The sequence below is a fragment of the Petromyzon marinus genome, chromosome 58, assembly GCF_048934315.1.
Source record: "Petromyzon marinus isolate PM22_M1 ecotype Great Lakes invasive population chromosome 58, UKy_Petmar_22M1.pri1.0, whole genome shotgun sequence".
Taxonomy (NCBI): domain Eukaryota; kingdom Metazoa; phylum Chordata; class Hyperoartia; order Petromyzontiformes; family Petromyzontidae; genus Petromyzon; species Petromyzon marinus.
Window position 1 is genome coordinate 2300773 of NC_133724.1, and position 27270 is coordinate 2328042.

The 27270-nt window shown below is 49.6% G+C and overlaps 2 protein-coding genes across 2 annotated transcripts; one reads left to right on the forward strand and one right to left on the reverse strand.

Annotated features, from left to right (window-relative positions):
- Positions 1-2689: 2689 nt before the first annotated feature.
- Positions 2690-6900, reverse strand: SNU13 (small nuclear ribonucleoprotein 13). The gene is made up of 3 exons (XM_032976150.2): positions 6701-6900; positions 5246-5366; positions 2690-3749 (listed from the first exon to the last, which is right to left on the reverse strand). The coding sequence occupies exons 1-3, from the start codon at positions 6701-6703 to the stop codon at positions 3487-3489; spliced, it is 387 nt and encodes a 128-aa protein (XP_032832041.1). The 5' UTR covers positions 6704-6900; the 3' UTR covers positions 2690-3486.
- A 4479-nt stretch (positions 6901-11379) lies between these two features.
- Positions 11380-26890, forward strand: UQCRC2 (ubiquinol-cytochrome c reductase core protein 2). Its single transcript, XM_032976072.2, has 14 exons — positions 11380-11519; positions 15298-15390; positions 16010-16159; positions 16954-17018; positions 18081-18137; positions 19421-19545; positions 19961-20058; positions 21448-21505; positions 22730-22825; positions 23497-23699; positions 24528-24608; positions 24998-25074; positions 25624-25777; positions 26394-26890. Exons 1-14 carry the CDS (start codon positions 11472-11474, stop codon positions 26475-26477), a joined length of 1389 nt encoding a protein of 462 aa, XP_032831963.2. The 5' UTR covers positions 11380-11471; the 3' UTR covers positions 26478-26890.
- Positions 26891-27270: the final 380 nt, after the last annotated feature.

Genomic DNA, 27270 nt, shown 5'->3' on the forward strand with positions numbered 1-27270 from the left:
GGTGCGGCACGGGCGGGTGGGGGGGAAGGACAACAAACTAAACACAAAGAGTAGTTTCTAAAGAAATAACTTTTCAATCGAGATTTAAAAGTGCATAGCTCCCATTGGCTTCCTGATATCGGAAGAGCGTTACAGACGGCTGCCCAAACTGCTTCGCAACTGCCAGGTCCAGGTTAGCGGCTCTTTTGGTGAAGGGGCTTTTTTGTTAGCGTGGCACCCAAACTGTGGACCGCCTCGCCACTTGCAATCGGGCAGTCGGAGTCGGTAGATAGATTCAAGTCTGCTTTGAAAACCCCAGCTCCTTAAAGTGGCCTTCTTCCCTCTCTCGTTTGGTCGGTTTCCCCCCCCCCCCCGGTTCTGTGTTTTTGTTTCCTGCCTTTCATGCATTGCGATCCTAGGATGCAATGCGCATTGTACATTTGAATTATTAAGCGCATCTGAAAGTTGCGCGATGGAGTGACCGTACGTCAGTGTGATGGAGTGTCAGTACGTCAGTGTGATGGAGTGACCGTACGTCAGTGCGATGGAGTGTCCATCCATGTTCGACGGACGGCCACTCCACCGCGCAACTTTCAGATGGGCTTCATAATAATTATTCAAGTGTACAATGCGCATTGCATCCTCGGATCCCAATGCATTAAATGCAGGAAACAAACAGCCAGGGGTGGGGGGTGGGGGCAACCGACCAAACGAGAGAGGGAAGGCCACTTTACAGAGATGGGGTTTTGAAAGCAGACTTGGTTGTTTCCTGCATTTCATGCATTGCACATGTTCGATGGTCAGCCGAGTGCCACGGCGAGGGTGACCCGGAGTTTGCGTGACCGTCTATACCCCCCGACGAGGTCAGCAAGGTAACGTAGAGTGTAATGCATTTACCTTTTTATCGATCCACACAATTGGGTACAATCGTAAATGCAGCTTGTAAGAGGCCGCACAGTATTCTCTCTGTAAGAGGTTTCTGGGTTAGATCGCATGTGTCGTTAAAACCCGCCACCACCCGACACGGCCAAATGGTAAGGGTTGTCACGTAAACAGAACGTGGCCAATTCGTCAACTAGTACAGCACACCGGTTGTGTAGGAGAGCCAAGCCACGACATTTACAAATGAGTACGACGTTTCGCCAGCAATTACAACCCTTACTAGTTTGCTGTGTCGGGTGGTTGGCGGGGTTTTAACGACACATTTATATGTTTACGCGATCCAACCCAAAAACCTCTTATGGATGATATTGGTCGCAAAAGCTGACTACGTGTTAAGTATTCTCTCTCGTGGAATGACTCGAGCGAGGTACAGAGGGACTACCGCCGAGCGGGAGGACAGAGTTGGCGCTACCAACAGTTGAAGCAATTGGCGGGACCCCGGGGTCCCATCACTGCCCCGGGGTGGGAAAGACCGCGTAGTGTCAATCGATTGGCCTCGTCCAGAGCTACTCGGGGCACTAAGTTTCGTCAAAAGTTGAAAAATTACATAAACACGTTAAATTCGCTGCCTGGGGGGCGGGCTCGCCTTGGCAAAGAAGCTGAGGATCGACGGCTGACCGGAGGGCGTCATCGCCGCGCGCAACTGCGGCGGACGCCCCCCAGGGCTTGCGTTTGGCCGGTGGGGTGGCGCCCATCGTGTTGATCGCCGCCTGCTGGCGCTTGTTGACGGGAGTCTGGGCGGGTGGCGCGTTGCTGTCGGGATCGCGAGTGGGCGGACTGAAAAATAGTTGACCTGATTTTTGCGGGACCCAGGGTCCCGCCAAATGATTAAATTGCCCAAGGATCTGCGGGCCCTCTCTATATTAAAGTTGTCAACAACCTCATGAGCGTTTAAATGTGGGAAGAAACCTGCCCGTGGGGAGTGGTAGCTCAGTAATCATGCGATTAGCATGCTCGCGGCCAACACCGGTGACGATTATCTGAACCGGTCCTGGACCTCCCCTGGGTCGACTCGGCCTCAAATGAATAACAAAGGGGAGCGGGCATGGTGTTGGCCACCCACGGGGTTGTGCCGCGCCGGTCTTCATCAGTGCTCACGAACAGCACTTGCCCCAAAAGTCTAAGGCTACACAGAGGAAAAGTCTTTGTCTAGGAAACTGGAGCACTCAAACCAGTGGTAAGTTTTGGCTGAACTGCCATATGGTGGTAATCCAGGGTATGGCAATTCCTTGATGGCCTGCAATCCACCAACCCTCTCTACTTGCTGCCTCCAGTGCTGGATTTGCACGTGCCTTAAAACGTGATGCACTAAATCATGTTAAACACGTAGTAGGCTTTCACGACTAATATTCATAAAAGGGATTTTTTGGGGGGTTAGATATATGGGTCACCCCGCCGCAGCCAATTAGAATGTTTCAACACTTGAACAAAAAACGTGCCAGTTACTACGGCACTAACCGGTGTTGGGGGAGTAAATTCACATTTACAATCCAAGTACTGTGACGTTTTGCCGAGGATTACAACCAGCTTCGTCAGGCAATTTGCCAGAATTGTGAAGAAGTTTCCCTGTTTACTGCTGGATAGAGATGCGGGGGGGGGGGGGGTTAGGAAACTACCTCCCCCCTTTCCTTTCAACTGGACGTAAAAATCAAAGCGGCGAGGTATGTTAAACACACTACGTGTTTAACATATGGGGAGCAGGTCCATTGTGCCAACAGTAACGTCACTCGGGACCAAAATGAAAACAAAATGACAGCTTTCTCTGCGCGTCTTTCCAGTAGTTTTATTATAAAAGCTTACAATGAATAAAACGCATCGTTACAAAGGCTTACAATGAAATCATTGATCCAAGAGTCCAAAACCAAATAAGTTGAAATTTTAAGGAAAAACAATATAACCCTACACTCTGTTACACATACACTCATTCACCTGCTGGCTTCCAAGGCGAAACCAAATTAAGAAGGCCCAGTGCGTCTCCCACAGAACGAACGAGGGACATTACATCAACGGAAATATAACAAGCGACGGCCGATTGGCTCTGCTGGTCGTAGCATGAACCGGTCGCAGGCCCCATTGTTTGCCAATTTCAAGAGGCCCTCTGCAAAGAAAACACAGGGGCAGCAACACAACAAAGTGGAACCCACATAGGTGAGGCATGCAGCAACCTTCAGCAAATTGACAAAATCACGAGTTTTTTTTTTAAATAGTGAAATTTTTATTGGGTGGTGGGGGCCTGTCCAATTATCCCCCCCACCTCCTGGGCACCACTGATCCCAGCCGTTAGGGGCGCCACGGTGGCTAAGAGATGTTAACTACCTCGCCTTGTATATAAGATGTCGTGGGTTTGATTTTAACATTGACATCTGTATATTTGGAGTTTGCATGTTCTCTCTCACTCTTCCCGTGGCCGCGTGGATTTTTCTCCGGGTCCTCCGGTTTCCCTCCCTCCACATTCAGAAAATTAACATCACGCATTTTAGACTATACAGCTGCTGCTATAAATTTTTGCACACGGCGATGGGCTTCTTCGTTGAGCTCGTATACCGCTGCGGGGAGGCGACCGCCTCACACGAGCAGCCTCTCGATGCTCTGCTGCGCCGCCTGGATCTGCGGCTTGAGCTGCGAGCCCTCCTTGATGGTGACGGAGCAGGCGACGACGGGGCGCGAGACGCCGCACGCGCGGCCCAGCGCCTGCTTGGAGCGCACGAACACGTACGGCACGTTCTTGTCCTCGCACAGCAGCGGCAGGTGCAGGATGATCTCCAGCGGCTCCGCGTCGGCCGCCATCACGATGAACTCGGACGTGCCGCGGTTCAGTGTCTTGGTGGCTGCGTGCGGGCGGGATGAGGGAGCGAGGAGGAAAGCGAGAGGCAGAGGGGTTAGAAGAGGAGGGTGAAAGCAGTAAGGCAGGGTGGAGGAAAGGAGGTAGGGGAAGGCGAGGGTGTATGTAGTGGGGGGGGGGGGGTGGGAATAAGTTTGGTGGAATCGAATTGGGAGTCCAAATTGTGACAATCTCTCTAAGTCTGCGAATCAGATTATTCATTGTTATATTAAAATGTATTACGTAACGTAGCGAGTGGCACACCCTGCAAGCTTTCATTATTTTTATAATGACGGTTCACAAGCCTTGTACCGATCGGCTTTTAGGTTCAAGGTGGTTTTGCCGCATCGCCTCAAAATAGTAAAAAAATACTTCATGGCCACGGGTCCGTCAATCGATCCTCGGATCAAAGGCCACGCCAGTCGCGGGGGAGGGGGGCGTCTGACCATACTTCACCCTGCTGGTCAAGCGTGGCTTGGTAAAGATTGAGGGAGCAGGTGACCCCAGGGAGCAGTTCAGATTTCAACTGTGACCGCCGTTGGCCATCGCGAGCGATCGAACTCCCATCGCACAAGCCCCACCACACTGCTATTCAAAATGCTCACCATGAACACACGTGTTATGTTAGAACACACGTGTTCTAACATGACATGCTCCGCAGGTACAATGTTAATCGATATTGATACCTGTCAACCCCTTATCAGTTCTCTTCCTTATTACAGACCTTACTGGTCACCACGTGCCCCTTATAAATACCAACGTTTGTCCTACAAAGTCCCATCACAAGGGAGAAACACAAAGAAATATTTTTGCCCGTATTGAAACGGCTGTATGGCGTATGGACCTGAAAATTAAATTTCCCTGTACAATAATACGGGCAGGCCGTATGGGTTGACAGGTATGGTATAGTAGTGTAATGTATATTAAACCTGTCAACCCCTTAGTGCCCCCTACCTTATTACAGACCAATTCAGACCTTACTGGTCACCCCGTGCCCCTTATGAATCCCAACGTTCATCTTACAAAGTCCCATCCCGTATTGAAACAGCTGCACACCGTATGGGCCTAAAAACTCAATTTTCCTGCACAAGAATACGGGTCGACCGTATGGGTTGACAGGTATGGATATTGTGTATATATTTTGTATGGATAGTGTGTATATATAGTGTATACGTATATCGTGTACATGTATATAGTGTATACGTATACAGTGTATACATATACACAGTATCCCCTTTGTTACTCATGAGGGATACGTTCCGGAGAGTCTCTTGAATAGCAAATTTTGCGGATAAATACAAAAGCTATTAAACACTTGAAAATGGTAACAATATATATATTTTTTAAATCATCCCCTTCGCTCTCATCCCCTTTCCCGCTCACTCAATGCGGCCGTGTAGAAGTCCCAGGTTTGCGGACTTCGCGGACAGCGAGGATCGCGAGCAAGCGAGGGAAGCATTCTGTTCGTGCAAGCCCCCCCCCCAGCCCCCCACACGTTCTCACCCTCGTTGGCCCCCTTGCGCAACTGCTTGTAGTTGGATGCCTGCTGCACCAAGTCCAGCATCGTCTTGGTGAGGGTGGCGTCCGCCAACGGGTACGCCTTGGGGTTCACCTCCGATTCACTCTGCAAAAAAAAGACAAATAAATTCATTCACACCCACCGACCCCCCCACCGTATGGTGAAGAAAGCCAAACTACCTGTGATGGCCGGGCACGGCGGCGCCCTAAGGGGGTGGGGTGGCCAGCAACCACGCCCGGCCGCCTTTGTCTCCCCGAGTGGCGATGTTTACACACTGCACCAAGTACTCATTTGAGGCCGAGTCGACCTAGGAGAGGCCCAGGAACGGTTCAGAAAATCGTCACTGGCGTTTGGTGGCCGTGAGCGGGGAATCTAAAAAAATGGTTCGTAAAAGCGCAGCGTAGGGATACACTACCCCCTCCCCCACACACGACTGGGAATAGAACTACTTTAAGGAGTTCTAGAACTTTAAGAATGAGTTCTAGAACACCCGTGTGGCACGCCACAGGCGGCGACATTACACATCGCAAACCCCTGGACCCACAACCACGAGACCTAGACGCGAACCGCAACGATTTTGCGAACCAAAAACCCCGCCCCAAAATCTCTTAAAAGCCTGACTCATTAACACAAAACTCTAACCCTGAACCCCCTAAGGCCTACGAATCCCAAGCGATGACCCTCTTAAACTCAAAGCCCGTAAACAAACACTAAAGCAGCAGATTACTGGAATATTTAATCATCCGAAACTGTTACCATCACAGCCACCACTATACAATCAACTACCAAAAATTACAAAGACCCCCCCCCCCCCAGCATAGCCTTCAATAGGCTGTTAGCGAGCACCTATGAAGGCCGGCACGGGTACACGAGGGGGTGGGTGGCCAGCACCACGCCCGACCGCCTTCGTCTCCCCGAGTGGCGATGTTTACACACCGCACCAGGTACTCATTTGAGGCCGAGTCGACCTACGCGAGGCCCAGAACCGGTTCAGATAATCGTCACCGGTGTTGGCCGCTAACCGCTACTACACGACCGCTCCCATCAGCACCGCCGCTAAAATGCAGCACCGCTATCACTACCAAACAAATTAAATGGTTGTGCTGCGTTATAATTTCTGTGCCGCAATAGCACGCATGAAAAAAAACTCGCAACACATTTATCACCAAAGCGTTTGGCCCTTAATATTGAAATGTAACAGGCGACAATCAGGTTCAAGGGCCCTTCCTCATAGATAGCCCCCCCTCGCTAACGTGATATTAAAAATCCACTGCCCGAAAACGTCGCTTCTTATACAGTTAGTCATTTCAAGTTTGTGTCGCCGACAAAGTGTTTATCGCTTACAACCCCAACTCTCCTCGCACACGTGCGCCGCGAGGCCTGCGCGACCAGGCCGCACCACGCCGCGTGGAGCATTCGGCTCCACGAGTGTTCCTCACCATCGCGCAGACGTAGGGGGGTGGGGGGCTGATGGATGCTGTGCTCGTCTCTCTCTCTGAGCGGAGTATCTCCCGGTGGACGGTAAGGAGTTGTGGTGGGTGGGGGAAGAGAACGAAACGAGCCGCTCGGTTCCTCTCGGCGGCGTTTCGCTTCACGGAGGAACCTCGCGCGTGCGGGAAGGAGAAGCGACCACGTGGGAGTGAAGTTCCCCGCTGCGGTGACGCCACGCCCCCCACCCCGATAAGCCCGCCCCCCCCCTCGCTCCCGTCACGCGATTGGACCGAGCTGCGTCCGCTTTAGCCAATCGCATTTAAGGTATTCTCTCACCAATTGCAGTACTTCGTATTCTTAGCTCTTTCGGTAAAGTCACGTTGAAGGGAAACAATAAAATAATAAAAATAAAAAAACATTTTTATTATGAAAAATGTATTTATTAAAATAATAAAATATATTTTATTAATATTAATAAATAAAAAATAAAATAATACTAGGTATTCTTAGTTTTTTCGGTAAAGTCACGTTGAAGAGAAACAACAAAATAACAAATGTAAGGAAAACCTGATTTCCAAATTTAACCTCCTCTTCAACAAAAGACCGGACCCATACACCAAAAAGTTAGACGTTAATAAAGTCGTAATTAATCGCAGTAACAGTTCTATTTCCGATGGTCTGAAATCCGTTTTAGCTAAAGGTCTAAACTTTGCAGTCACACCTAAACACATACCAGTTAATGATATAATTGCCCAAGTAGACGTTGCTCTCAGGGGCCTGGGTCACATCGCTGCAGACGTAGCAAGATCTGAAATCGCTGCAACCCTCAAAAACGCTAAGATGCCAGCTAGCAACCTCAGCAAAGATGAGCGTTTTGAATTATATAAATTAAAAAAGAGGAATGATATTGTAGTTCTCTCAGCTGACAAAGTCAATGCTACTGTCATCATGGATAAAATAGAATACAACAACAAAATTAAAGAATTACTCGACGATGGTAGTTATACAAAAATAAAAAGAGATCCCACCAACAGCCTCGTCACACAAACCAACAAAATAATTTCTGATTCAACCGCATTAATTGATCAATCTAAACAGTTTTCGTTGAAACCTTCGGCTGCCAGGCCACCAAGATTATACGGCTTACCAAAAATACATAAAGTTGATACACCTCTTCGTCCCATAGTCTCTACTATCAGCTCCCCCACCTACAAACTAGCTCGTTTTTTGTCTGAAATCCTGCGTCCTTTCACTGGAAAAACCACCTCTGCGGTACAAAATTCTACTCACCTGGTATCAACAATCAAGGGTATTTCCCTGTCCCCAGACGACCTGCTTGTCAGTTTTGATGTAGTTTCCTTATTCACCAAGGTTCCTGTACCTGACACCATTGCAATCATTGAAGACTTGGTTCATCAAGGACTAAACACTGAGGTACCCCCCCTGGTGAGACACTGTTTAACCAATACATATTTCACTTGGAATGGAACTTTCTACAAACAAACTGAGGGCACTCCAATGGGCTCCCCCCTTTCTCCAGTTATAGCTAAAATTTTCATGGAGAAATTTGAGACTGACGCCATCCAGACTGCCACTCTGCGCCCAACCTTATGGAAGAGGTACGTGGATGACACTTTTGTCATCTGGCCACATGGCCGGCCTGCTCTAGACCAATTCTTCGACCACATCAATTCCATACACCCAGCCATCAGATTTACCATGGAAGTCGAAATAGATGGCAAGATACCTTTTTTGGATGTCCTAATTAAAAAGAGACCTGATGGTTCAATGAGCCACTCTGTCTACAGGAAAGCTACCCATACGTATGCTTATCTGAAACCGGATTCCCACCACCATCCATCACAGAAGAATTCTCTCATCAAGACTCTGTATCATAGAGCCCAATGCATATCCGACCAGGAACACATAAGCAGTGAACTCAAGCACGTACACCAAGCTCTTAGGGCTAATGGTTACTCCGACTATACAATCCGCAAAGCTATCACTCAAACCATGAAGAAGAACCCTCTTGAGGAGCCTTTCAAAACCATCACTTTACCCTACATTGCTGGGATCACAAAAAAGATCTCCAAAATCTTGAATAAACACAAGATCCAGGTCCGTTTCAACACATTACATAAAATCCGTGATCTGGTTCCGTCTGTAAAAGATGTGATTCCGGACATACAATACCCTGGTGTCTACAAACTAAGTTGCCTCTGTGGTAGTAGTTACATTGGAGAAACCAAACGCCATATCTCGGACCGCATTCGTGAACATAAAGCAGACCTTAAACACGGTAGGACCAACACCTCGGCCGTAGCAGATCATTGTTCTAATTCAGTAGGCTCACATGCCATTGACTTTTCCAAGACGGAGGTTCTTTGTAAGCCATCTGGCTTCCATGAGAGATTCGTTCATGAGGCTATCCACATATACAAGCATAGAGACAATTTCAACTGAGAAGATGGATTCTATCTTAGCAATCATTGGAAAGATTTGATAAATCATTTCAGTTCTTGATTGATTGTTCACGCTTACAGTGGCTTTCAGACAGCATACATAAAAACAAATTTCGTCTCCCCCCTCCTCTTTTAAAAAAAAATAGATGGACTAGTCCTGGGCAAACTGCCAATCGTTGCGCGTGACGCAAACGTGATTTTTTAAATATATAAATAAATAAATATGCCGTTTTCAAAAATAAATTTATGCAAACCGACACACCTGATGATGACCGTTTGAGTTATGGTCGAAACGTCGTGAGAATTTTTTTATTGTTTTATATATATTTTGTTATTTTGTTGTTTCTCTTCAACGTGACTTTACCGAAAAAACTAAGAATATGAATTACTGCAGTCACGAAAGCTTTAAATCAAAATTTAATACTAGGTAGTAAAATATATTTTATTATATACTTATTATTGTGAAATAATAAAATATATTTCATTGTTTCCCTTCAACGTGACTTTACCGAAAGAGCTAAGAATAGGAATTACTGCAGTCACGAAAGCTTTAAATCAAAATTTAATTGCAAGTACTGTTACTGTTTTTTTTACAAATAAAATTTTAATACATATTATTATTAAAACGCACTCGCGAAAGGTGTTTGAACATCTTAAAGCCTCCAGTTTTATTGACAGGGTAAAAGCATAGTCTTATTTTGAATGCTAATTATGTGTTGTTGACGCTGGCGGTGCACAAGCACACGTAACAAAATAAATGTTTTTTTTTGCCTCTTAGTTGTTCTTTAACGGAAGTACTGTATAGGGTAAACAGCTTGGAAGTTCAGAATAAAGCGCGAGAAATTATAGATGTAAACAAAAATGTAAAGTTGTGATGGATGGAGCGTATTGAACAGATGGACGTTTTTTTCTCTTTCTTTTAAGGCAGCAGTTTTTTTGACGAACGTGTTTGAGTTTTTGTTTCCTAGAAGGTTAAAGTTTAGTGGGGGTGTGAGCGGCCATCTTTAGTGGGCGTATGTGCGTGGCCATCTTTAGTGGGGGTGTGTGAGCGGCCATCCTAAGTAGGTGTGTGAGCGGCCATCTTTAGTGGGGATGTGTGAGCGGCTATCTTTAGTGGTGTGAGTGACCACCTTTAGTGTGTGAGCGGCCATCTTGGTTAGGGAAGTGTTGCAACAGGATGTAACGTCACCAACGGACGCCTGGCCATGGCTCTTCCAGTCCCAACACAGATTCAGAATGTTTATTTATCCTGGAGAAATACGATGAGCTATAAAGATGTCCAGTAAGGGGCGAGTAAGAAAGTTACAACAAACAATACCAAAAAAACAACGTGGAGTACAAAGTATAGGAAAAGTAAGCAAATCACTAAAAACTAAAATTTAACGAAATTTTTTGTATTTATCAGGAGAGGCCCAATGAGCTATTATAGCTCAACGAAGTGGCTTATCACCTGCACATTTATCGCAGCAAAATACTCTTAAACACCACGTTGATTATACATTTGGAGGGAAAAGCCGGAGTCGTTAATCGATACATTTTCCCTAACGATTTGATCAAGGCATCGTCGGCCTGATATAACAATCGACATACAGCGTAAAATAGCAGCAGCTTAGATATTCGGTTTTCAATCAGAGTTTAACGCATAATCGACCTAAATCCGTACAGTCTATAGATGCATCGATTAAACAATGAAAATCGATTCACGCATACTAGCGATGAATCAAACTGACACTTCAACGAAGTCGAATCGAACTGGGTTTAATCCACACATTTTTTAAATCTCTCCCAATAATCGAATAAATAAACGTCGACTTTAATCGATTGTTATTAATCGATTCAAAAATAACGCCTGATAGATATCGTTTCTGATAATACCCATCCATCGTGATGTATGGGGACATCCGTGAAAGAATGAGCTTCATAGCTCATCGGATTTCTCCAGTCTTAATTACGCCAATAAGGGGCCGTCCGTAAATGACGTCACGCGATTTTGGACGATTTTTGACCCCTCCCCCATCGTCACATGGCATCACAAAGAGCCAGACCCCCCTCAAATATGACGTCACAAAGCTCTGCCCCCCCCTCCCCCCCAAAAATAAATAAAACGTGCTTCAAATCGCTTTAAACTATTGTCATTGTAGTAGTGCGTATTTAATGTGGCGCTGCACTCTGATGTTGTAGGAGAAAACATTTATTAAAACGTCTATTTAATTAACGGAAGTGACGTTACGCGAGAGAGAGGGGGGACCGCCTCTGCCGGAAGTGCGGCTGCACTTGTCACCTTGGAGGCCGCTGCGGGCACGAGAGAGACGAGGCGATGGCGGCGCTCAGGAGATCGGCGTTGGCGCTCGGGCCTCAACTCGGCGTGAGCCTCTCTCCTTGTCTCCTTTCTCTCTCCTTACAGTCTTCGGCCGCGGTTTCACACCACCCACGCCACCCCACCTTCCCCCGCCTCTTTTGCCGCCGCCGCCGCTGCTGCAAGAGCTCGTCCACGCAGAGGTCGCGGCTGCGGCCAAGCGGGCGAGGCTTCGTTCGAATGTTGGCCACACCACCAGCCCCCCTCACCACCAGCCCCCCTCACCACCAGCCCCCCTCACCACCAGCCCCCCTCACCACCAGCCCCCCTCACCACCAGCCCCCCTCACCACCACTAACCCCCTCACCACCACCCCACTCATCACCCCCCCTCACCACCACTAACCCCCTCACCACCACCACCCTCACCACCACCACCCCCCTCACCACCACCACCACCCCCCTCACCACCACCACCACCCCCCTCACCACCACCACCACCCCCCTCACCACCACCACCCCCCTCACCACCACCACCACCCCCTCACCACCACCATCACCCCCCTCACCACCACCACCCTCACCACCATCCCCCTCACCGTCTCTTTCAACCCTCGACTCTCCCTCTCGTTCTTCTGTCTTTCTCGTTGCACTTGGACACTTGAAGTTTGCGATGACGGGCTGCGTGCAAGCCGGGTGTGTGTATGTGTGTGTGTCCGTCCGGTGCTTTGAAGCGTCTTACATGAGGCAATTCAGAGGCGAAAGTTAGGTCCGTGTGTGCAAGGTCGCAGTGGTGAATTATGGTCATTTGACCATAATGAAGGGGGTTTTTTTTGGGACGTTAGATCGCGTCAATTTAAATGTGTCGTTAAAGCCACCGCAGCCACCACCGCCCGACGCAGACAACTCGTAAGGTTTGTCACGTAAACAAAACGTGCCAATTAGTTACGACTTCGGCACACCGGTGTGTTGGAGAGTTAACCCACACCGTTTACAATTGGAGGTTACAACCAGCCTCATCAGAATTGTCGCCTGATGAAAAAAAACCTTAATTGTGGATAATATTGGTCGCGAAAGCCTAAGTGTTATTATGGTAAAATATATTGGCTGTGTTCAGCAGAGCTGTTGTTAATCACTGAAGCCGCGTCCTGTAATTCGAGAGAGTGAACAGAAATGAAGTCATTGCCCAGGTGCACAAGGTCGAAGTGTGGTTGTGTAGACCCAGTCGCACGGCGTGTGGAGGCCCTCATCCAGCAGTGGATCGACGATAGCCGAAGATATTTCCTCGATAAAAGCGCACCCGTGACCTGAGCGCAGATGACGTTAACAGCATCCCCACGTGGCAAGGGAAACTGCATGCATATACCACTACGGGATTTGAACAATCTCTTGAGATGTGGTCACATTTGGGCGCTTTGTGAACTATGGTTATGTTATGGTCAGTGGGTCTGAATGTACCGGTATACGACAAATGGCATGCAGACACTTCTCAAAGCACCGACACGTGTATACTAGCACTTTTCAGAACGTTTTTTTTAATTGCTAGATCATGCACGGCTCTTATCACTAGACCGTTGTTTCCATTGAGGGGAAACATCATGGTCACTGAGCAATGTAGCTATTTTACACGCTTTTATTTAACTCTATTTTAGAGTTGTTGTATCCTCAAATATTGTAACTCAATTTTTACCCACTTCCCAATGCGGTATCGACTACAAACTTGGTATACTTATGTCATACTGATGACAATACTATATGCTATCATAAAAAAAGAAAAAAAATATACTTTAAAACATTATTTTTTATATGTTATGTTTCGGCTTGGGTCTAATTTTCCACGCTCTACTCACGTTGGCTGTAAATCACCACGGTCCCCTTACGTTGTGGCAAGCTTCGGGGCCACTTCCTGGAGTCGCGGAGTTCTGCCATTACTAGTACGGTACATTTCATTAAAGCGAGTTTTTAAAGAAAAGTTATTTTTAAATATTACTTTTTTCAGAAGAGACCTGGCAACACATTATAGCTCAACGAAGTGGCTGATCATGTGGAATGTTGTATCAACCAAATACTCTGAAAGCATGTTTCTAAATGTGGAAGGAAAACCGGGGAGAACACGCAAACTCCAAATATACAGGCGTCAGTGTTGGGATCGAACTAAGAATGAGAATGTATTTATACTGAAGGAATACGTTGAGCTATAAAGCTCTTTTTCACAGATGTCCAGTGGGGGCAGGTAAGAACGTTACAGCAACACAATACAATTGGAGTGCAAAGTACAGTAAATGTAAATCACTTCATAAAACATACAAATAAAGCTAAACTATTTTTATCTTACCACTGAGCTACCAGCTTCTTTTTCATTCGTGACCTGGCCACAAATGATAGCTCAACAAAGTTACTCATCATGTGGACATTTATAGCAGCTACTTAATCGAAACACATGTTTCTCAATATTAACCTACGACCTCTTCCATAACATGCGTGGGGAGATAACATCTCACCACCAGTGGGAAATGAACATGGGCTGGACGAATATGTTTCATACGGAGACTTGTACACTCATATTTTTACCGATTGGTTAGAAATGCGTAGGAAACTAGGACACACGATCACATTTTAGCACATTTTTTAAATGGTGCCTTGCAACACAAATAAGGCAAAACGCAGTTTTAAGCATGGAAAGTTAATAGATTGTATCCTTTTTATGTCAGGTAAATATGGAACAACTGGTATAAGAGAAGATTGTGGACAGGTGATATCAGGTGTCCGACATTGAAATGCATACCTGCACACAATACATGAGTTGATTGCTAAATTGGAAGAAAGTAATCAACCAGGTAGGGTGTTGACTGTTATGTTAGCCGACTATCTGTGTTGTATTCCATTATATTTCTAAGTTTACTAGGTTTAAATTTTGATTTAAAGCTTTCGTGACTGCAATAATTCATATTCTTAGTTTTTTCGGTAAAGTCACCTGATGATTGCTTGTGTTGCAATCGAAACGTCGTATGCTATTATTGAATTTATTATTTTATTTTTCCACATGACTTTACCGAAAGAACCAAAGAGTAATTCCCGCAGTCACGAAAGCGCCAAATCAAGTTTGTATACGCAAACTTGACAAACATCACATTTAAGGAAATGGAATAACTGTTGGATTGTTGCATTGCAAGTCCATGAGAGATGACGACTACTTTTGGAGTCCACCCAGCAGTGGATAGGTCATGGCTGATGACGACGATGATGGTCACATGAGCGATGGGCACAAACAAGACGGCATGTGAGGCAGGCGATTCACACGAGGTATTTCAGATGGAGCAAGACAATTAATTGATGGATGGAATCAAATCGTGATTGAATTGTGACGATTCATGGAGGTTTTTTGTTTATTATTCTTTGGGTCTTTCGGTAAAGCCACGTAGATAGAAAAAAATATGTAAATATCACGACGTTTCAATCGCAACACAAGCAATCGTCATCGGGTGAAAAAATGTAGCGGGAGAGCTCCTGAAGCAGGAAAAAAAATAGCGTTCTTTCTTCCTGCCTCAGCATTTCTCCCGCTACATTATTTCACCTGATGACGATTGCTTGTGTTGCGATCGAAACGTCGCGATATTTACATGTATATTTTTTATTTTTCTATCTACGTGGCTTTAGCGAAAGACCCAAAGAATATGAATTCCTGCAGTCACGAAAGCTTTAAGTCAATGTATGTTGTTTATTTACAGACGGTTCCATGTCTAGGTGATGCAGTGCGGAGAGGCATACCTTAACAGTTTCATCTCGCTGTTTGTACCTTTTCTGCCATCCCCCCCCATATCCCTCCGCTCCCCCTCTTCCCTCAACAGAGACGTCAGTACTCTGCGCTAGCATCGCCGCTGAGTCAGCCGCTCAAGTCCACGAAGGAGTCGCATGCTCCGCTACCACCCCAAGATGTGCAGGTGGGTGTCGGTGTCTCTTATAGGTGGTGGGCGGCCGGGAGAGGGGGGGGTGAGGTGTAGACACTGAGTGGGTTATGGTAGTTCATGGCCCAGAGAGGGGTGTCGGTGTCTCTTATAGGTGGTGGGCGGCCGGGAGAGGGGGGGGTGAGGTGTAAACACTGAGTGGGTTATGGTAGTTCATGGCCCAGAGAGAACGTACTGGATGGAGCCAACCCTGCTAATTGGAGATGCGGGGGAAGGAGAAATTAAACGCAAAAAGCAGTTCTAAACAAATTAGTTTTCAATCAAGAAATTCAAGCCCAGAGCTAGGAGGCTGATCAAGTATGTTGCATATCACAGATCCTCCATGATCAATTACACCCCCCCCCCAAATCCAGTGCAGTGTTGTAAAAAAAGAAGTGATTTCCTACTCAAATAAACATTGAGGCACTTTTGCCTAACACTTGTTTACAACCCCGAGTCAGTGGTGGAAAACGGGCAAGTCTCTCAACAGCACAGCCACTATTAAAATAAAACATGGCTGGTGCTAGGCTGCTGTGTTTCGGGTCAGCTGGGCAGGGCTGGGACGTCAGGTTGGGGTAAAATGAGCTCCGACCGCCACCCCCTCCCCGACCCTCAGGTGTCGAAGCTGAGCAGCGGGCTGGTGGTGGCCTCCCTTGAGGACTACTCGCCCGTGTCCAAGGTGGCGCTGCTCGTGAGGGCCGGCAGTCGCTACGAGACCAGCGACAACCTGGGCATCACGCACTGCCTGCGCACCTACGCCAACCTGGTACGTGCGTGCGTGCCCGATGTTTGTGTGCCAGGTATGGGGAGCCCATTCCTCACTGAGGGCCAAATATGATTTTCAAATGTGCGTACGTTGGACTTCTTTCGCACTGTACATAGGCAGCCCTGCTAACCAGAGGCTCGATGACAGGGCCCCACAGTAGTTGATATTCAACTTTGAGCATGCTTGGATTGTATGAATAACAAAAAAACAACACATTAAATTAGTCAATATCGATTTATAATAGTTGGAGCTTGTGCTATGCACCATATACCTCATGGGGCCCAGGTACAAATTATATTTTAAGAATATTTCTAAATGAAAAGTCTTAAATAGGTATTCAAACAGTTACCCATTAATTAGTAGCTATTAAAAAAAACAGACATTACCCTAAACAAATCTAAAGTGTATGCGTGAAATAATTTATATCACAACTATGCTTCTGTGCTCAGAACCACTTTAAATCAACAGCATGCTCAAATTAGAAACCTGGGTGTTTGCCAGGTCGAAAATATCCCCCCTTTGGAATTTAACTAATTCACTCTGGCCCTCACAGAGTCTGCATATTAGATGTGTGTGTGTATTTGGCAGCATGTCTTGATACATGTGTGTGTATATTCATGGTCGTGCGTGAGCTCCTTGAGGTACTCCTCACACGGTTTGTCTGGCTTGACCCACCTGAATGTGAAATTGTAGTTGTTGCTCTGCAATCTCCATCAGCCCCCGTTCAAAATAAGAAGTGGAAGAAACAGCAGCTCCTTGACGTGGCATGCCCCCCTGTCCCCTTGTCCCCATAGACCACCAAGGGCGCGTCAACGTTCAGGATCACTCGTGCCTTCGAGGAGCTCGGTGCTAACTTCAAGTTAGTCATTGTCCTCACCCACCACACCCCCATCGCCACCACCTTAACCTCTCTTAATCGCCGCCGTGTAGGTTTTCGCGGTTGCGTCTTCTCGCTCTCCCAATGCGTTCTCTGGTTGAACCCGCGTCTTTGACACAATGTCCCCCCGACGCTTCGCTGAAGTTCCTTCAGTTTTTGAGGAAGCTCTCTGGCTCGTGGAACGTAATCCAGCACATCGAAAAACATCGGCGAGCTAGAACAGCACGACCGTGAAAACCTCCACAATAGTGTTAATATTCTTGGTTCTTTCGGTAAAGTCACGTAGAATGGAAATAAAATAATAAAACATAAAAAAATAAAATGATTATGTTTTATTTTTTATTATTTTATTTCCATCCTACGTGACTTTACCGAAAGAACCAAGAAGATGAATCCCTGCAGTCACGAAAGCTTTAAATCGAAATAGTATTAATGATGTCCTCACTGCACCCGCTATCACCATTACCATCACCGCAAGCTCACGAATCGAACTCGGTTGACCTGGTTCAAGAGTGCCGTGCGCCAACCGATGCACCACGTGAATTATATTATTGCATTTGTCGGTACTGCTGTGGTTTTAATATCACGCTAGAATTGCAAGCAGAGGTTTCTGGTTCGATCCCCTGGCGTGGCAGTTTAAAAGGCGGGCGAGTTTCTTAAATCCCTCTGCCTCTGTCTGCCTAGCAGTATAAAAGAGTACAACCGCAGTGAAGACGATTGGCAGGTCACACACGTGGTGGGGGCAAAGTGTGGGTACTCCCCATGTCTTCCGATGTCTAGTTAGCGTGCAATAGTCGATCAGAAATACGCCCTCTTTGAAGCTCCCGTGAGTGGAGACATTTCCTCCAGTCTTGGCGTGAGCCAAGACATTTCAGGGCCTGCACCTTTATCTTTAATTGCCTTCATAAACCTCCCGCCCAGCCTTCACCATCGTTGCCTTGACGGCGACGCTCGCTGCTGGCATCAGTTTCCCGGCAGTGCTGTGCGTGTTGAGTGCGCCGGCAATGCTGAGCGTGCTGTGCGTGTCTCCGCCATTGTCCACAGCGTTTTGACGACGCGGGAGCACATTATGTACGTGTTGGACTGCCAGCGAGACCACGTGTGAGTCCCCCTCCCACGCCAGCGCGCTACTCTTCATCATCACGCTACCCTTCATCATTTATTAGTTATTATACCGCACCTCTCGTACGTCTCGAATCCTTGGAACAATGGGCCACCGCGGTGGCGAGATGTTAACTCTCTTGCCTGCTATGCAGGAGGTCGTGGGTTCCATCCCGACCCTGATGCCTGCTGTATATTTGGAGTTCTCTCTCTCCATGGTTTTATGCAATTTTTTCTGGGTCTTCCGGGTCTTTCCGGTTTTTCCCTCCACATTTAGAATCAACGTGCGATTAAAATATTTGGCCGATATACATTTCCACACGATAAGCCACTTCGTTGAGCTATCATTTGTGATAGACAGGTCGCTTCTGAAAAAGAGCTTTTTAGCTCAGTGGGGCCTTACCTGGTAAAATACCGTATTGTCTGGACTATGAAATGCTCCGGAAAATAAAATGCACTCTAAACGTTGGGGTCATTTAAAATAATTGCGCGCCCCTTGCACCAACTCGACATTTGACTGATTTGGCCAACTGATTATCATTTCCTCCCTCGTTTGTCATTGCGGGGGCGAGTCTTTGCATAGGACAACCACTGCCGACTTCCCCACAAAGTGGTACCTATTCCGTTTGCCTTCGGAGAGGGGGATGATTGGCTTGACAAACAACCCTCAACCAGGATTTTCGTCTCTATACCTTGCGATTTTCGAGCCGCTCGCTTGACCGCTGAGCCCCTGGGCCGGTGTTAAGTCGACTAGACCAGGGCTTGGCAACCTTTCAAAGAAGAAGAGCCATGTTGTTGTCTTTGACCTAAATAGTGAGCCGCATCACACACAGAGCTACTTGTGCACATGCACAAACACGGCAGCGGCCATACAGCGGATGGCAAACTAATTCTGACTTTACGAAACAAAATAGGTGATGGAATAAACTGGTTTGTTTAAGCTCATTTCCTCCCTTATTCTTGAACAACACAGTTTTTTTACATTTTGCCGCCACCAAGACATTCCAGAGCGACACATTGATTCCCCGCCACATTTAATAAATTCTCTTGCCGTTAAATCACGTTTAAGATTTAAGCTTTTACAACAACACCAACAACAAAACGGCTGCCCCTAAGGGGGAAGCCAGAGGGCCGCAGGTTGCCGACTCCTGGACTAGACTGGCAGCGAATGACTAAAACGCTGCAGGTTGTCGTAAAACTGCACGGAGGCTGCGGCGACGAACGTCAAAACGAGTGACCGAAATGATCTTTGTGTGCGTCCGATGCCCCTGCCGTTGTGGCAGGGACAACCTGATGGAGCTGCTGGTGAACGTGACGCTGGCGCAGGAGTTCCGCCCGTGGGAGCTGCAGGATGCGGCTCCGCGTCTCAAGCTGGAGAAGGCGCTCGCCCTGTTGAACCCCACCGTCGGTGAGCTTGCCGGCGGCACGCGCCCCGCCGCCGCCGCCGCCGCGGCGAGATACGGCCACGGCGAGAGCCACTCTTGTGCCTCAATCGGTGGTACCTGGTGCGGTGCGAATAGAAATCGCCACCAATTCGACAGATTTCGGCGAGGCGCGGTGCCGGCTACTCACCACCCCCCCCCCCCGCCCCCGCCCCTCCCCTTGTATGCCGTGCCGACCTTCATAGGTTGTTGCTCTGCAGACCGGGAGATCGATGATCGATGTTCGGTCACCGCGGTTGATGGCGTTAGTCGTGATTTCTCGCTTAACAGAGTGGGCCGCGCGAAGACTGCCATCCATCTTCCACTCCGGGTGCTCGCTAGCAGAACTTATACGGGGGGGTGCTGTGTGTGTGTATCCGTTTTCGTGTGCGTTTTGCGCAGGTGTAATGGAGAACCTGCACGCAGCCGCCTTCAAAAACACTCTGGCCAACTCGCTGTACTGCCCTGACTTCATGATTGGGGCCTTCTCACAGGACATGGTTAGTTTGGGGCTGGCACATGGCACCTGTATGAGGATACCGGGCTCTGTGGCCCGGACACAGGGTGCTTGTCACCCGACGAGAAAAGCAGTGTCAGGCAAACATAGTGGTTGTAGAGAAACTCGGGTAGATCGAGTCGCTGGCACGGACGGAGGTGTCTTGGCATTTGCTACTATAACGGGTCAAGAATGTCTGTGTGTCCCGCACGTGACGTCACTCCACGTCGGCCAGCCCCACTCATTAATAATCATGAACAGGTGACGTCCTCCACGTGGATCCCCCCCTAATTAATAATCATGAGCGGTTGACGTCACTGCAGTTTCAGATTTACTGAAATACACCCGTCATTGGACGGGCAAAAGGCTAGTCGAGCAATAATCACCGTGGTAGCAGCAATAAAATATATCCAAGGACGCAGCTGGAGTGAATTTATGAACACAGGAGCATAAACACATTTTGCTGGTTTCTATCAAATGTCAGTACCGTGGAGACGAACACAGTCACCGGGTATGGTCAGGGTCGCAACTATGGGGCGCTATGTGGCAGCGTTATGCGACAAATAGCGGTCCAGTTGGTCACAAGGGGTCCCGAGTTCAGTTCCCGCTAACGGCCACCAACACCAGTGACGATTATCTGAAACGGTCCTGGGCCTCCCTTTAAATGAGTATCTGGTGCGGTGTATAAACGTTGCCGCTAGGGAGACAAACGCGGCCGGGCGTGGTGCTCACCACCCCCCACCCCCTCATGTGCAGTGCCAGCCTTCATGTGCTACTCGTTAACAACACTTGCCCCCAACAGTCTGTTAAGGCTACACGGGGGATCTTTGTCTTGTGAGTGCGGTAGTGTAGCGGTTGGCGCACTGTGATGCGAACTCGGCGACCCGGGTTTGATTCCTGCTCACGGCCAACACCAGGGGTTGGCGATATGTAATGTTGCCGCGTGTGGCGTGCCACGGGTGTTCTAGAACTCCTTAAAGTTCTAGAACTCCTTAAAGTTCTATTCCCAGTCGTGTGTGGGGGGGCGGTAGTGTACCGGTTAGCGCCACGCTGCGCTTTTACGAACCACATTTTTTAGATTCCCCGCTCACGGCCACCAAACGCCAGTGACGATTATATGAACCGGTCCTGGGCCTCCCCTAGGTCGACTCAGCCTCAAAGGAGTACCTGGTGCGGTGTGTAGTAAACATCGCCACCTGGCGAGACAAAGGCGGCCGGGCGCGGTGTTTGCCACCAACCACACCCTCGTGTGCCGTGCCGGCCTTCGTAGGTGCTGCTCGCTAAACAGCACTTGACCCCAACAGTCTATTAAGGTTACACGGGGGGGGTATCTTTTGTCTATGCGTGCGTGCGCACGATGTTGATTACTGCGTCTCCCACTGTGTCCGGACAGCTGCACGACTACGTTCAGCACCACTACACCAGCGCGCGGATGGCACTGGTGGGCGTTGGTGAGGTCCCGCACTCCTCACCTCATATATCGATTCCACTCTGAGGAAATTCACCAGAAGCAAAAAAAAAAACTCGAAGGGCCTAGGAGATTGTTGTTGGCTAGCCCAGTCGTCGGCAACCTTTCAAAGAGGAAGGGCCATTTCTTTGTTTTTGTGTTTGACCAAAATAGTTGGGAGAGCCGCATCACACGCGGAGCTATGTGTACACATGCACAGCAGCGGGTATACAGCGGATGACAACACGGGTTCTGGCTTAAATAAACAAGATAGGTGATGGGATAAACTGCGTCTTTACCTTTTTGTCCCCATTAGTTATTCGTTAACAATGGTGTACATTTTGTTGCCACCAAGACATTCCATAGTGACCCATTCCCTGTCACATTTGAAATATTTGCGGTAAATTATGTTTTAAGATTTAAGGGTTTTGTTTTTTTTCCCTTTCCCTTTCAAAAAAAACAGCTGCCCGCGTGGGGGTAGCCAACGAGCCACACCGCATGCGGCTCCGGGGTTGTGGGTTTGCCGACCCCCTGGTCTATCCCGTGTGAGGCCTTCGCCATCGGTGGCTGTTACGGCCACCTACTTTATGGGGTTAGGATTGGTGCTCTTGGGAGCACTGGCTGAAAACCATTTCAAAGTAGGGCCTTGGCATTCGTTGGTTCGTAGCTTGCATCTCCCCTGTCTTGATGGTGGCGGTGCAGGTGGCTTCTGTAACAGATTCGTTCTTCAATTTTTTTTTGTGCCTCCCAAATGAAGTTCAACATACAGTAAAAACCTTGGATTGCGAGTAACTTGGTCTGCGAGTGTTTTGCAAGACGAGCAAAAATGTTTAAATAAATATTAATTTGATAAACGAGCGAGGGTCTTGCAATACGAGTAGCACGCGTGCGCTTTGTACTGCCGAGCGTCACGTGATCACAACTGACATACGAGTGCTTTGGCATAGAGTGCTTTGGATTACAAACACGTTTCCGGAATGAATTATGCTCGCAATCCAAGGTTTTACTGTACACACTTACCTGAGTCGTAGGAGATCATCATTATGCTTGCTTAGCCAGGGAAGCCGCACTGAGTCACAAGTCTATTTTTACAGCTGTGCGCGTGATTCCAATTGAGTCATTTGTCTTTTAATTTTTTGAAGCGTTGGGATTTTTGGCCAATACTGGTCACGGTTTTCAGTTGTGGGTTTTGGCCGCGCGCCGCGTCATAACTCTTGTGTCGCCGCAGGGGTGGAACACAAGCTGCTCAAGCAGCTGGCGGAGCAGTTCCTGAACGTGCGTGGAGGCATCGGCTCGTCCTCCGTCAAGGCCACCTACGTCGGAGGTGAGGGCTTTCCTGACGCCTCTGAAGTCCACGCATTCTTTCCTGTGGTAGGGAGTTGATCGGCAAGGTTCGCGTGGAGGTCTCCGAGTGAACCAGCGGCGCATGGCCTACTCATAAGGCCATGCGCCACTGCCTGCAATTCCACCCCCTGAATGATCGAAGTGGACAGTGGCGTTACGATGATGTATGTTAAACTTATTTTGCACGGTACGTAATCAACCGTGCCAATCGAAGTGTACATGGTTATGTGTAGTAATGGAGTGTATAGTAGTGTAGTGTACTGTTTAGTAGTGAAGTGTGTAGTGTACAGTAGTTTGTATGTATGTTTAACTTCTTTCGCACCATACATAGCCAACCATGCTAATCGGAGGTGTGGGGGAAGGGCAAAAAACTAAACTATAAAAAAGCATCGATGCTGGAAAAGTCAGGAACCGGCAGTCGATTCCAGTGGAATCGTAGTCACGAATACACTTCTTCATTTGTACGGCTGCTGACTGCGTCAGGAGCAGCGGAGTGTACCGCTGTGATGTCTCATTGGTATTCGTCGATCGTGCCATTGCGTCTTCATAAACGTTGGACGGTCTGTTCCGGATGACCGTAACAACACCAACGTCGGCAACAACGATTGCACCGATTGGCGCACGCAAACGGCACGCAACTGTGGCGCGCAGGCAACGTGCGCGTGCACGGCTCCGGTGAGCTGACGCACGCGGCGGTGGCGAGCGAGGGCGCGCCGTGGGGCACGCCGGAGGCTCGCGCCCTCTCCCTGCTGCAGCACGTGCTGGGCGCCGGGCCCTGCATCAAGCGCGGCACCGACGCCGTGGCCGGCAAGATCGGCGGCGCCATCGCCAAGGCCGTCGGCCACCCCTTCGCCGTGAGTCCGGCGGTGTCGCGGTCGTGCTGTCGAAGACACAAGGATGTCTCTCGCAGGGCGGAGCGGGCCGTCCGCCGTGTTTTGAGAACGGAAGTCGCAGCGTTACCTCCGATCTGCTGCGCAAATCGATGATTTTTAATCCTCGGGAGCCGGAATTTAGCCTAATGAAGCGCTCTCGCCCACATTTCCTGCCACCGTTTTTTTCCATGTGCGTTCGTTGGTGACGTGGGGCCGAGACCATCAACTCCACTGCACTTGGGAACCGGGTTTAGTTACAGGCGACTGATAGCTGGATTTCAGCGGTGCCAGTTCAGCGCCCTGAACCTAAATGCGTCACGGTAGCGAGATGTTGACTCCCTCGCCTGGTATGCAGGAGGTCGTGGGTTCGATCCCGACCCTGACGCCTGCTGCTGTGTATTTGGAGTTTGCATGTTCCCTCTCTCTCTCTCTCCCCGTGGTCGCGTGGATTTTTCTCCGGGTCCTCCGGTTTTCCCTCCCACATTTAAAATAAACATCGCGCGTTTTAGAGTATTTGACTGCGATACATTTTCACATGATAAGCCACGACCGTTGAACTATCGTTCGTGGCCAGGTCGCTTCTGAAACAAAGCTTTAAATGCCAATGGGCCTTACCTGGGAAAATAAAAATGGTTTCTTTACAGTGGTTTCGTCTTAGATCACGGGGGTTGCGATTCATTGCCTGTCTAATTCGGGGATCGTAAGCATTGTTACCCCGGGCCGGGTGACCATGTACCATGGCCGTGTGTCACGTCTCTTCGTTTGGCTCGCCCAGAATTAAGGTGGCAGGGTTGTGTGCGTCTGCTGCAGGCATCCGCTTTCAACAGCAGCTACAGGGACTCGGGCCTCTTCGGCATCTACGCCGTCTGCAACAGCGGCGAAGTGGACAAGGCGAGTGCACGCCACATGCGCTGTGATTAAACCTGTGGTAACCGCCCTGCGGGACTGTGACAGAGTGACACGTTTGTTAAGCGCCATGTGATTCCTTCCTACGTGCTCCTCCGTTTATTTTTTACATTCCCCCTCCCTCCCCCCTCCCTTCGCCCCTCTCCCCCCCCCCCACTTCTTCCCCCCCCCCCCGCTCCCTCTACTCCCTTAAGTTCTTCCTCCCTCACCGTTCCCCCCCCTCCCCACGTAAAAGTGCAAACACCCCGCTCGCGGTTTTCCCCTCTCAGCAGCGAGCCCAATCTCCCCCACCTCCTCTAAACTCAGGAGCACGGCGTTGGCGACTTGTGTCCGCGTAGTTTCTCTACCGTCATCGAGGCGTGCGTGACCCGCAGGTGCTGCAAGCCGCCGTGGGGAAGGTGAAGGCGATCGCCGAGGGGAATCTGTCGGCCGGAGAATTCCAGCGGGCCCAGTAAGTGAGGGTTTGGTGTGGTGGGGCGATGAGCCGTGCTGTACGTGCGTGTGCATTTGGGTTTTCGTATCGCCACCACCACCTCCACCATCATCCTCATCACCACCACCACCGCCATCATCGTCACAATAATCAACATCACCGTCGTCATCGCCACCGTAATTATCGCCATCGTCGTCGTAAGCATCGTCTTGATCACCGGAAGCATCATCGTTACCATTGCTGTTATCACTACCAACGTCACTCATCAATGTCACCGTCTTGGTAATCATCACCATCATCAATACCGCCGACATCACCGTCATTACTACCGCCGACATCACCGTCACCACCACTGTCAATGTCACCATCACCGTCATCATCTTCACTACCAATGTCATCATCCTTACCCAAGTCATTGTCTCAGGCTGTCAACTGATTAAACAGAATAAACTTGAAAATAAACGTCACTAAAATCATCGTCAATATCATCACCACCACCACCATCGTCAAGGTCAAGTCCACGATCGTCGGGGCGACCACTGACGAACGGCCGTGGACCGTGTGCAGGAACCAGCTGAAGGCGAGCTTGCTCATGGGGCTGGAGGGGAGGGAGGCTCTGGTGGATGAGCTCAGCACCCAGGTGCTAGAGACCAGCTCCTACACGGCACTGCCCAGCGTGCTGCAGGCCATCGACGCCGTCAAGTCCGCCGACGTCATCGCTGTAAGCTCCACGCGATTTGGGGGGGGGGGCCGAGAGCATGTGCGATTTGGGGGGGGCGGGGGCGAGCGTACGCCCGGTTGGGGGGCAGCCCTGTGCCGGCCTCACTCGCTCTCCTTCCCATGAGGGGCCTGGGGAATGGACCGTACAGTGCACCACTGTAGTCCGCCCTCCTACAACGCGGGAGGAACAGCAAATCGACTTGCTCGCTCTCTGTCCTGAAGCTCTCTCGTCGTAGCGAGCAGCAGCCCTCGACATGGGCATTTAGCTCCCGAATTAATTTCCGTTCGCACGAACAGATTCGTGGCTCGGAGAAAAGCAATTCGGAAAGGCCGCGTGACGAGCCTGCGTACGTGTTGAGGAGCCCCGGGGTTTGGGATCTGTTGGCTGCCCACGGGGGGCCTTTGTGCGATCCGCCGACCCTCGTTGCCTGCACAGTGCTGTTTGACAGGCGTGCACCGGCACTCTGCTTAGAGAGCCACACATAAAAGCTGCACCGGTGGTGGTGATGGGGGGGTGGTGGGGGAGCGGTGGTGGGGGGGTGGTGGGGGGGCGGTGGTGGGGGGGTGGTGGGGGGGTGGTGGTGGATCTCCCTGTGTGCTTCGTGCGCGACGTCCAGGCCGCTAAGAAGTTTGTGACGGGAAAGAAGACGGTGGCAGCCAATGGAAACCTGCGCAGCACGCCGTTCGCCGACGAGCTGTAAGGAGGCGCCGACGCCATCCCTCTCCGTCCCCCCTGCCGTCACCAGGAACCAGCCTCCACTTCCACCACCGCCGCCACCAGCTGGTCTCCGACATCATAAATATCATTTCTATTCCCACCCTGTTTATTTTTTGTCTTCCTCTGGCTTAAACCGAGTTTTTTTCCCCCTCCCCCACCCCGGGAACGAGCGGGAGGGAACCGAAGTCCTGCCGTCGCTTTGACCATTACGCCGGCTGCCATCGCGGTTTTTCGCCGCGCCGTTTCGTTGGCCCGCGCGCACCCGGGCGGCGGGGGGGGGGGGGGGACTGTGTTGAGTGGCCCCACGATGTCGTTTGGCGAGCCTCGTACAATGAATGTGCCGTCGCCGTGCACCTCACGAAATAAAGTTATCGGGGCGCGAGTCCCCCGTGATTGTGTTGTCGTCTTGGCTGAGCTGACTTGAGACCGCCGGCCGAGTGAGCTGGGCTCCCTCCCCCGCACCGCCCCCCCCCCCACCCCCCACCGCGTTGCCCGAGCGAAACGCGGCGGCAGTTTTTGCGATCACCGAGCCACTTGGGCATCGGCGCCGACGGCGAGCGTCGTGGGTCAGCTGCTGCTCGGATGAGCTTGGCTTGGAGCCAGAGGTTTTTTCAGTTGGCTGCCTGCGGGCAGCTAGGGGGGTCGAGGGGGTCGAGGGGGTCGAGGGGGGTTGAGTGGAAGGCAGGGGAGGGGCCCAGGCTTGTGAGCCGCCACTTGCAAAAAAGACAAGGCCGGTACGAATTAGTACGCGTTGACGAATTCCAGCGCGACGCAGT

Excerpts from the sequence above, each read along its gene's own strand:
- UQCRC2 (XM_032976072.2), top strand. The coding sequence starts at position 11,472 with ATGGCGGCGCTCAGGAGATCGGCGTTGGCGCTCGGGCCTCAACTCGGC. Across the intron at positions 11,520-15,297 it reads CGCTCGGGCCTCAACTCGGC|AGACGTCAGTACTCTGCGCT; the intron begins GTGAGCCTCTCT and ends TTCCCTCAACAG. Across the intron at positions 24,609-24,997 it reads ACAGCGGCGAAGTGGACAAG|GTGCTGCAAGCCGCCGTGGG; the intron begins GCGAGTGCACGC and ends CGTGACCCGCAG.
- SNU13 (XM_032976150.2), bottom strand. Across the intron at positions 3,750-5,245 it reads GCGCAAGGGGGCCAACGAGG|CCACCAAGACACTGAACCGC; the intron begins GTGAGAACGTGT and ends GCCCGCACGCAG.